Below are 11,977 nucleotides of genomic sequence, written 5' to 3'. Positions count from 1 at the left end.
TCTCTCACTTCAGATAGATAGATTGTTGCGTATCCATACACCAACCACATACCTTTCTGTCTCCTCTTCTCAGACGCTCCTCTAACTCTTCTCTCCTCCACCTCTCCTCTCCACCACCTCTCCTCCATCTCTCCTCCACCTCTCATCACCTCTCCTCTAACTCTCCTCTCCTCCACCTTTCCAGCCCTCCACTCTAGATGTCTGTTGACATGAAAAGCTCAAAGAGTCCCAGAATCGGGTCATCATCAAGGTCGGTCGTCAGGGAAACCCTCCACACTTCCCCCCTCACGAGGAGATGCAGATGGGCTTGCCATTCTTATCGTACTGGTATACCAGCATCTTGATGCAGTGGGAGTTGGCAGGGGAGATCCAGGGGCTACTGGTGATAGAGAAGTTGTGTCCAGCGTAGAACGGCGGCGGCTGCTTACGGCATCGGAACAACGTCCGGAGAACCGTGGCCGCCATGGTCCGGAAACGCTTGCTGATGAAACAGTAGAGAAAGAAGTTGACCCCGGTGTTGAGGAGAGCCAGCATGTTCGCCACATCGGTTAGGAGGTGCAGAAGGCGGGCGGGACCCGGGGAAGCCGGCGGCGCCGTGTACAGGTGGTAAAGGATCACGACGGTGCGTGGTGCCCAGAGGACGGCAAACACGGAAGTGATGGCGAGCAGGATGGCGGTGGTCTTGCCCGTGGAGTAGCCGCGCAGGCGGAAGCAGCTGCGACGGCGCTGGAGCTTCCTGACGATCATTGCATTGAGGGAGAAGAAGACGGAGCAGGGGAGGAGATAGACAGTCGCGCAGTGCACCCAGACTAGCACATGCTGCGCAGCACTACTACTACTCCCCCTTCCTCCACTTCCTGTACCACCTCCAGGTAAACCATGCCACAGCTCAGGCCACCAGTAGTAAGGCGCCGCAGACACCAAACACCCCATATAGACGCCCATGATGACCCGCCGTGTGCGGGCCGGGTAGGAAACGCTATGATACTTCAACGGGTGACAGACTGCAATATAACGGTCAACGGTCAAGGGGACCGTGATCCAGATGGAGGTGTGGATGGAGGAGAACTCCAGGACCTGGACTGCCTTGTTGAGGGAGGGGGGAAGGGGCGCGCCCAAAATGAAGTCCTCCAATATGAAGTCGACGAAGACGATGAGTAGGAGGACCAGGATGTCAGCGGCGGCGAGCGCCAGAAGGTAGTTATAGGAGGACTTCTGACGCCGTAACACCAGCTGGGAGAGGATGATGACAGTGAGTATGTTGGCTGGATGAGGGGGAGGGGGAAGGTTATGAGGGTGACACAAGGGAATAGGTTTGGGAGATGAAGGGGGGGAAGGGATAGGATGGGGAGGCACAGATGGGTGGTTTATGGAGGGAATGAAAGGAGAGAAGAGGAGAGGAGGAGAGTGGCCGAGAAATTGAATAGGTGAGAGTTGAGAAAGGAAGACGAGAGGGAGAGATAGAAAGCAGAGTGGAAACAAGTTGTTGCAACGAAAGAAAGGAACGGATGTGAGGGGGGAGAGTATGAGCCAAGGGTCAGATATATGGGGAGATGAATGGAGACAGAGATAGAAAGGAGAGGAAAGTGATGGGGAAATTACATGAGAGTAAAAGCATGGAAGTGAAGAAAAAATGATGATGAGAGGTTGAAATTGAAAGTGGAATGAAAACGGGTTATGCCAGAGGAAAATGAAAGAGAGGAAGAGAGTTAGTTTTACTGGGGAGGTCATTGACAAGGAACAACACTCATTCAGCCAATCAGAAACAGCACACACTCTACCTATATAGAGCACTCCCACACATGTACATGTACATGCACACACACACACACACACACACACACACACACACACACACACACACACACACACACACACACACACACACACACACACACACACACACACACACACACACACACACACACACACACACACACACACACACACACACACACACACACACACACGTCTACACAAAGTTTAATTTGTCTTCCATTTATTGGCATAAAGAGGACCAAATAACAACCCTTTACATAACCCTAACAAGTGTTGTGTTCGAGACCACTTAAAGCGAGACTGATTCAAGACCAAGATCGGAGCAAATCGAATCTGAGTCAAGACCAAAGAACGGAGGAGGGCGAGACCGAGTCAAGACTGAGATCTGGAGGGGGACAAGGGTTCCGCGACGAGTCAAGACCGAGAACAGAAAAATGTCCAATTCAAGACTATGTTGTAATTTTGACAAATCATCACCATAATAAGAGTTCAAAATTAGTATTATAACGAAGGAACATTAGATAAACCCTTTCAAACTTTTTCAGCTAGTTGGCCGTCAGCACTGATAAATGATGGGGAGTTGTAGCCTCCTAGTACTTCTGCAGATTGCCTGCCAATGCATGCTTGTCCCAACCAAGCACTCAAGCTAACTGGCTAAAATTGGCTAGCTTGCGAGCTAGCTCCTCCGAGACACAAATGAGAGAACACCTCACTCTGACCATTTTTCTCGCTGTAGCAGAGCTGGTTAGGCTGTTTACATGTTATCTAGAGTGTTATGTAGTCTAGTTCTTGAATAACTATGACTTTTTTCCCCTATATTTACTGACACTGGTCATATTCAGCAGGTGTTTCGGATTTTTCAAATTCATTAGTTGTTTTGCACTCGGACGTAAGTGCTCTGAAATCGGAGAATATAGGTAGCGTGAATTTGCGACACAAAAGATATGCTAACTGTATAACAGTCGTTCAAGTTCTTGCTAGATAACCAAATGAAACCTGCATCTCTAACTGTGTATAGCCACCAAAAAACAAAATTATGAGGGGAAAAAGTCAGTCACACCCACTCTTCCAATGGCATGAAATGACATCCACCTAGCAGCTAGCTAGCTAGCTAGTTATCTAGCTAACATTAGGCTCTGTGTTTTTAGCTTGCTACATAAATATATAAGCTAGCCCATTAGCCACGTTATGACTGAATTGGGATCATTGCCTTAGCTAGTTTGATTGTATTGACATTCCCAGCCTTAATTACATTCGTCCGTTTTTGTCCAGAATATTGAGTCATTGAAACGGAAACAGTGCATGTGGAGGCAGCAAACAATGTACCAGGCCAGCTGTGATTTACAACCTGATAGCAATACTTTTTTGGACTACCAAGAAATGTATTGGTGAATTATATTATTCATATACTGAACTGCATCCATCTATTCTGCCAACAATGCCTTAGTGTACGTCATGGAACGTTGAGTCAAATAGAACCTATTTTTAAAACGTCTTCTAAAGTTGGTTTTGCAGCATAAACCAGGAATTGTATATTTTTGACTGATATTATGATTGTCTGTTTGTTTCATATCTGCAGAGTTGTTAAACGTTGCCAGTTCCACGTTAAACTTTAGGTCACTGGTTACTTTGTGTGCTAAACGTGAAGTGTTTTTTGAATGGGAATTAAAAGTTGTACATTTCGATTGGGAAATTGTTAATGGTTGTGTTTTTGTATTGTTATGATTGGGACCTACTGGCTTATTATGTCCTCGTTTATGGACTGCTTATCCTTTAACATCATGCTGTGTGTGACTGCTGTCTTTCCATCAGCCCTATGCAGTGGTGTAGTGGTCATTTAACATCATGTTGTGTGTGACTGCTGTCTTTCCATCGGCCCTATGCAGTGGTGTAGTGGTGATTTAACATCATGCTGTGTATGACAGCTGTCTTTCCATCGGCCCTATGCAGTGGTGTAGTGGTGATTTAACATCATGCTGTGTATGACTGCTGTCTTTTCATCAGCCCTATGCAGTGGTGTAGTGGTGATTTAACATCATGTTGTGTGTGACTGCTGTCTTTCCATCAGCCCTATGCAGTGGTGAAGTGGTCATTTAACATCATGCTGTGTGTGACTGCTGTCTTTCCATCGGCCCTATGCAGTGGTGAAGGGGTCATTTAACATCATGTTGTGTGTGACTGCTGTCTTTCCATCGGCCCTATGCAATGGTGAAGTGGTCATTTAACATCATGTTGTGTGTGACTGCTGTCTTTTCATCAGCCCTATGCAGTGGTGTAGTGGTGATTTAACATCATGTTGTGTGTGACTGCTGTCTTTTCATCAGCCCTATGCAGTGGTGAAGTGGTCATTTAACATCATGTTGTGTATGACTGCTGTCTTTCCATCGGCCCTATGCAGTGGTGAAGTGGTCATTTAACATCATGTTGTGTGTGACTGCTGTCTTTCCATCGGCCCTATGCAATGGTGAAGTGGTCATTTAACATCATGTTGTGTGTGACTGCTGTCTTTCCATCAGCCCTATGCAGTGGTGAAGTGGTCATTTAACATCATGCTGTGTATGACTGCTGTCTTTCCATCAGCCCTATGCAGTGGTGAAGTGGTCATTTAACATCATGCTGTGTGTGACTGCTGTCTTTCCATCGGCCCTATGCAGTGGTGAAGTGGTCATTTAACATCATGTTGTGTGTGACTGCTGTCTTTCCATCGGCCCTATGCAGTGGTGAAGTGGTCATTTAACATCATGCTGTGTATGACTGCTGTCTTTCCATCGGCCCTATGCAGTGGTGAAGTGGTCATTTAACATCATGCTGTGTATGACTGCTGTCTTTCCATCGGCCCTATGCAGTGGTGAAGTGGTCATTTAACATCATGCTGTGTATGACTGCTGTCTTTCCATCGGCCCTATGCAGTGGTGAAGTGGTCATTTAACATCATGCTGTGTGTGACTGCTGTCTTTCCATCGGCCCTATGCAGTGGTGAAGTGGTCATTTAACATCATGTTGTGTGTGACTGCTGTCTTTCCATCGGCCCTATGCAGTGGTGAAGTGGTCATTTAACATCATGCTGTGTATGACTGCTGTCTTTCCATCGGCCCTATGCAGTGGTGAAGTGGTCATTTAACATCATGCTGTGTATGACTGCTGTCTTTCCATCGGCCCTATGCAGTGGTGAAGTGGTCATTTAACATCATGCTGTGTATGACTGCTGTCTTTCCATCGGCCCTATGCAGTGGTGAAGTGGTCATTTAACATCATGTTGTGTGTGACTGCTGTCTTTCCATCGGCCCTATGCAGTGGTGAAGTGGTCATTTAACATCATGCTGTGTATGACTGCTGTCTTTCCATCGGCCCTATGCAGTGGTGAAGTGGTCATTTAACATCATGCTGTGTATGACTGCTGTCTTTCTATCGGCCCTATGCAGTGGTGAAGTGGTCATTTAACATCATGCTGTGTATGACTGCTGTCTTTCCATCGGCCCTATGCAGTGGTGAAGTGGTCATTTAACATCATGTTGTGTGTGACTGCTGTCTTTCCATCGGCCCTATGCAGTGGTGAAGTGGTCATTTAACATCATGTTGTGTGTGACTGCTGTCTTTCCATCGGCCCTATGCAGTGGTGAAGTGGTCATTTAACATCATGCTGTGTATGACTGCTGTCTTTCCATCGGCCCTATGCAGTGGTGAAGGGGTCATTTAACATCATGTTGTGTGTGACTGCTGTCTTTCCATCGGCCCTATGCAGTGGTGAAGTGGTCATTTAACATCATGCTGTGTATGACTGCTGTCTTTCCATCGGCCCTATGCAGTGGTGAAGTGGTCATTTAACATCATGTTGTGTATGACTGCTGTCTTTCCATCAGCCCTATGCAGTGGTGAAGTGGTCATTTAACATCATGCTGTGTGTGACTGCTGTCTTTCCATCGGCCCTATGCAGTGGTGAAGTGGTCATTTAACATCATGCTGTGTATGACTGCTGTCTTTCCATCGGCCCTATGCAGTGGTGAAGTGGTCATTTAACATCATGCTGTGTATGACTGCTGTCTTTCTATCGGCCCTATGCAGTGGTGAAGTGGTCATTTAACATCATGCTGTGTATGACTGCTGTCTTTCCATCGGCCCTATGCAGTGGTGAAGTGGTCATTTAACATCATGTTGTGTGTGACTGCTGTCTTTCCATCGGCCCTATGCAGTGGTGAAGTGGTCATTTAACATCATGTTGTGTGTGACTGCTGTCTTTCCATCGGCCCTATGCAGTGGTGAAGTGGTCATTTAACATCATGCTGTGTATGACTGCTGTCTTTCCATCGGCCCTATGCAGTGGTGAAGGGGTCATTTAACATCATGTTGTGTGTGACTGCTGTCTTTCCATCGGCCCTATGCAGTGGTGAAGTGGTCATTTAACATCATGCTGTGTATGACTGCTGTCTTTCCATCGGCCCTATGCAGTGGTCCTAAAAATCCTATGTTTTCCTATTTTTTTACATTTAATGAGTTTTCCTGAAGATTTTTCAAATTGTCACTCTCAAAATCACACTTTTTTTAACAGAAAAATGAAAAAAAATGTGATGGTCTAAATACACAACAATGTTTAAACTCCATCAATCTGATTGGGTGGGCCTGTCAGGGCCTGGCTCCCTAGCGGGTGGGCCTCTGTCCACCCAGGCCGGTCCATGTCTACGCCCCTGATGCAAACAGCACATGATGAAAATTGTGCATCACAAATAGCCTGCCAACCAAACATTTTTCAATACCTGGTTTGCATACCCATTGTTGCCTTAGTTAGCATATACTGGTAGATATCATATGTTGAAACGTCTGTCCTACCCTACCAGCTACCGATGTCATTCTTCTGTGAGCTGCTCCATGCCAAAACCAGTTGAGAGATGCACGCTCTTGCTGCCTGCAAATTATATTCCACATAAACTAGGCTGTGTGTGCAGCACGCCTGTGAATATATTCCACATAAACTAGGCTGTGTGTGCAGCACGCCTGTGAATATATTCCACATAAACTAGGCTGTGTGTGCAGCACGCCTGTGAATATATTCCACATAAACTAGGCTGTGTGTGCAGCACGCCTGTGAATATATTCCACATAAACTAGGCTGTGTGTGCAGCACGCCTGTGAATATATTCCACATAAACTAGGCTGTGTGTGCAGCACGCCTGTGAATATATTCCACATAAACTAGGCTATGTGTGCAGCACGCCTGTGAATATATTTCACGTCCTTTGCGATTGTGTAGGCTACTTTGTGCAGGATTTCTCTATTGTACTACATAATTGATACGTTGTATCAGTAGGGATTAAGAAGTGAGTATATGCTTATACCTGCATTTACCCTCCAGTACACCACTGGCCCTTTGTGTTTTACAAAAAGTGCACTCTCCTACATGAGAGCTCTGGTATTACAGTTGCTGTCCTGTCAGAATCACAAACCTGTCACACACTGAAGGCCTATAGGTTCACCACTACGCAAACATGTCTATTATAGATATAGATTATAGTTAATAAAAGATATTCATGTTTCAAGGAAGGAGTGTATATATTTGGCCTGAAGTGGTTTTATGCACTGACTGAATGGAAGCTGATAATTAGGAGTTTTTTACTCCGCTGGTCTCAGCTGGTCTCTGGAAGAAATGATGAGTACAAATGTATCCGACACCAAGACAAGACCAAGACACTCAATATGTGGTAAAATATTGCCTGTGACCATTTTTCCCTCTCCTCTCCTCTCCTCTCCTCTCCTCTCCTCTCCTCTCCTCTCCTCTCCTCTCCTCTCTCCCTCCCTCCTCCCTTCCCCCTTTCAACCTCATCCTTCGCTCCCTCCCTCCATCCATTTCTCCCCATATCCTTCACCTCCTCCACCCTCCACCTGCTGAGTTGCAAGGTGGCACTTGCGGGTCTGTTAGTTAGCCCGATTAAATAATAATATACGGTGCCACAACAAAACCAGGGAACAATGACAGCGCACCGTCACGGCCTTGCTGAGTCGTTGAGGCTCCGGCTGGCCCAGATAAACAGTCCAAGGACACCACCCTCTCTCTCCCTCTGTATTGTCATCCCCCTCTTGATTCTTCCTCCTCTCCTCACACCTTCACTCTTTCTTTTATTTTCCTGTTACGCTCGTCGATGGAAGGATCGGACCAAGGTGCAGCGCCGTAGGCGTACATCTTTCTTTTATTGATGACACCGAAAAAAAAAAACAAATACAAAACGAACCGCACAGTTCTGTAGGGCTGGAAAGCAACAGTACAAAAACAAAATCCCACACTCTACAGGTGGAAAAAGGCTGCCTAAGTATAATCCCCAATCAGAGACAATGATAGACAGCTGCCTCTGATTGGGAACCATACCAGGCCAACAAAGAAATAGAAAACATAGATTGCCCACCCTAGTCACACCCTGACCTAACCAAATAGACAATCAAAAGGATCTCTAAGGTCAAGGCGTGACATTTCCTTGCTTCTTCTTCCATCTTTTCTCTCCCTTTTCACTTCTCCTTCCCTCCTCATTCGCCTCTTTCTTCCCTCCCTCACATTCCTTATTTCCTCTCTCCTTCTGTCCCTCCCTTCTGTCCTTGATGGAGCATGGGGAATGACTCAGGGGACATGGAGGGACAATCACAGTTTTCTATAATTTTCTCCCAGTCTCACTCCCTGCCTCCCACCCTTCCTAAGGGTCGTGCTGGGCCATGGTGAATTGTTCATGAGCAAGATGTGGGGGATAATCACAGTTTTCTATAACTTCGGCCCCCTCCCTCTCTCTCTACCTCTCTCCCTCCCTCCATCTCTCCCTCCCTGCATCCCTCCCTCCCTCTGTCGTGCTGGGACAATCACAGTTTTCTATTATTCCCTCCCTCCCTCCCCTCTTCCTGGGACTCTCTGCCAGTAGTAGGAGAAACGTGGACACAAAGGGGTCAATATGATTTAGCCTGCTGTTACTAAGGCAAAACCAACTGTGTGTATGTGTGTGTGTGTGTGTGTGTGTGTGTGTGTGTGTGTGTGTGTGTGTGTGTGTGTGTGTGTGTGTGTGTGTGTGTGTGTATGCATATGTGTGTGTGTGTGTGCCCGCATGCTCATGTGCCTGGGCATCTCCGCCTGCATCTGACAAGGACATCTTTAGTCATTATCTGGAGCCTGCTTTGTCATTAGTAATCAGCTGATAGCAGAGAGGTGTGACATGTGATGGACCAGACTCTGAGCTGCCATCTTTAATCCAATCCCACGTCTATTACCAGACAGACTGGGAGAAAGAGAGAGGGGGAGAGAGAGATAGAAGGAGAGAGACAGAGGGAGAGAGAGAGGTGGGGGGAGAGAGATAGAAGGAGAGAGATCAGTTTGCTTTGCAGCATTTCAGGTTCTCTCTCCTCTCCAAGTGTAATGGGATAATCCAGCTGATCCCATCCTGTGTGCTGCTGATCACTCACCAGTCAGCCTCCCGGACAATCATCTAGCCACTCAATTGTTTTTGTTGTTGAACTTCACTTGATTATGCTACGTATGTTGTTCCAGAGTGGAAAGTTAAATGTCTCTCGCTCTACTATCTCATCCTACACTCTCTGTGTATGTGTGTGTACTGTCTGTCTGTCTCTCGCTCTACTATCTCATCCTACACTCTCTGTGTATGTGTGTGTACTGTCTGTCTGTCTCTCGCTCTACTATCTCATCCTACACTCTCTGTGTATGTATGTGTGTGTACTGTCTGTCTGTCTCTCGCTCTACTATCTCATCCTACACTCTCTGTGTATGTGTGTGTACTGTCTGTCTGTCTCTCGCTCTACTATCTCATCCTACACTCTCTGTGTATGTGTGTGGTCTGTCTGTCTGTCTGTCTGTCTGTCTGTCTGTCTGTCTGTCTGTCTGTCTGTCTGTCTGTCTGTCTGTCTGTCTGTCTGTCTCTCGCTCTACTATCTCATCCTACACTCTCTGTGTATGTGTGTGTACTGTCTGTCTGTCTGTCTGTCTGTCTGTCTGTCTGTCTGTCTGTCTGTCTGTCTGTCTGTCTGTCTGTCTGTCTGTCTGTCTGTCTGTCTGTCTGTCTGTCTGTCTGTCTGTCTGTCTGTCTCTCGCTCTACTATCTCATCCTACACTCTCTGTGTATGTGTGTGTACTGTCTGTCTGTCTGTCTGTCTGTCTGTCTGTCTGTCTGTCTGTCTGTCTGTCTGTCTGTCTGTCTGTCTGTCTGTCTGTCTGTCTGTCTGTCTGTCTGTCTGTCTGTCTGTCTGTCTTCTCGCTCTACTATCTCATCCTACACTCTCTGTGTATGTGTGTGTTCTGTCTGTCTGTCTGTCTGTCTGTCTGTCTGTCTGTCTGTCTGTCTGTCTGTCTGTCTGTCTGTCTGTCTGTCTGTCTGTCTGTCTGTCTGTCTGTCTGTCTGTCTGTCTGTCTGTCTGTCTGTCTGTCTGTCTGTCTGTCTGTCTGTCTGTCTGTCTGTCTGTCTGTCTGTCTGTCTGTCTGTCTGTCTGTCTGTCTGTCTGTCTGTCTGTCTGTCTGTCTGTAGTACCTGAAAGCATAACCAGGTGGTTCCTCTCCTTGCTCCTGTGTGTCTCTGAGTCTCTGTGTGTTTATGTGTATCAAAGTGTGTCGCTAAGCCTTGAGCCACCTGGGGAGAGACATTAGAAGATGCCAGCAAATCCCACGCAATGGATTCCTCACATAATAATCCTCTAACCTCTCCCTCTCCATCTATCTCCTTCTCCCTCTCTCTCTCTCTATCCAGCCCTCTTTCTCCATCCAGCTCCTTTTCCCTCTCTTTCTCTATCCAGCCCTCTTTCTCCATCCAACTCCTTCTCCCTCTCTTTCTCTATCCAGCCCTCTTTCTCCATCTATCTCCTTCTCCCTCTCTCTCTCTATCCAGCCCTCTTTCTTCATCTATCTCCATCTCCCCCTCTCTCTCTCTATCCAGCCCTCTTTCTTCATCTATCTCCCTCTCCCTCTCTCTATCTCCCTCTCCCTCTCCCTCTCTCTATCCAGCCCTCTTTCTTCATCTATCTCCCTCTCTCTCTCTCCATCCAGCCCTCTTTCTCCATCTATCTCCCTCTCTCTCTCTATCCAGCCCTCTTTCTTCATCTATCTCCCTCTCTCTCTCTCTCCAGCCCTCTTTCTCCATCTACCTCTAAAGAGGGATGACCATATGCGGAATTGAAATGGGGTGTTTTTCCATGGCCATGGTATTATTCAGTGAAAAGACAGGCACTCCCTAGTGAGACAGGGACTTGAACAGACGGACAAAGGGAATCGGATGTGCGCTTGACATTTCCATTTAGCCACAGCCAGCCTCCACTGGACGGCCCATTCATTTCAATTGACTGCTGCTCTCTGTCTCTGTGTACATCCCAAATGGCACCCTATCCCCTGTATAGTGCACTACTTTAGAACGGGGCCCTGTGCCATTTGGGATGCAGCCTGTGCATATGGAGCTGGGGTTGGGCAGCAGGGTTGGGCAGCAGGGTTGGGCAGCAGGGTTGGGCAGCAGGGTTGGGCAGCAGGGTTAGGCAGCAGGGTTGGGCAGCAGGGTTGGGCAGCAGGGTTGGGCAGGCAGGGTTGGGCAGCAGGGTTGGGCAGCAGGGTTGGGCAGCAGGGTTGGGCAGCAGGGTGGCTCTACTCGACATGCGGCTCGGTCCAGGAGGGAACCATCTCTACCAGGGGAGGGAGGGATGATGACAGACTGGGAATAAAACAGACAACAACCACAAAGTGCTTCCCCTGTCCTTTCTTTCTTTCTCTCTCTCCCACGGTGTCTCTTTCTGTGGTTCTCTCTCTCTCTCAAATTCTCAAATTCAAACTCTCTCAAAATATTAAAATCAAATAAAAATCTAAGAACAATTGCCTCTCTCTCTCTATGTCTCTGTCTCTCTCCCTTTTCACCTTTCTCTTCCCTCTGTCGCATCTCCCCTGATGTGTAACCATGACGTTGGGAGAAATAGGCTGGAGATGAGGGCAGCCTGGGCTGTCTCCAACTGAGTTGGGATTAGAATGACCTGTGTGTGGGGGGGGGGGGGGGGGGAGAATGGGAGAGAGAGAATGGGGGAGAGAGAATGGGAGAGAGAGAAAGGGAGAGAGAGAGAATGGGGGCTGTTGCCACATGTGTTTGTGCGTCTCTCTACTCTGCTGCTTCTTTAATATAACAGGGGACGAGGCCAATGACATAGTTGGGGGAGGAGGAGGGGGGGAACGATACACACACACTCTGATACA

At 47.4% G+C, this 11,977-nt stretch overlaps 1 protein-coding gene across 1 annotated transcript in view; it reads right to left on the bottom strand.

The window, feature by feature from the left end:
• Positions 1 to 285: 285 nt before the first annotated feature.
• Positions 286 to 11,977, bottom strand: part of LOC120044184 (probable G-protein coupled receptor 139) — a 28,089-nt gene continuing 16,397 nt past the window's right edge. The window contains exon 2 of the mRNA XM_038988775.1: positions 286 to 1,265. Within this exon, the coding sequence (XP_038844703.1) occupies positions 286 to 1,265 (980 nt within the window). The remainder of the gene's footprint in view (positions 1,266 to 11,977) is intronic.

This window comes from Salvelinus namaycush, chromosome 3 (assembly GCF_016432855.1).
Source record: "Salvelinus namaycush isolate Seneca chromosome 3, SaNama_1.0, whole genome shotgun sequence".
Classification (NCBI taxonomy): Eukaryota; Metazoa; Chordata; class Actinopteri; order Salmoniformes; family Salmonidae; genus Salvelinus; species Salvelinus namaycush.
The sequence above is the reverse complement of the archived record's forward strand: the minus strand, read 5'-3'. Positions and strand labels throughout refer to the sequence as shown.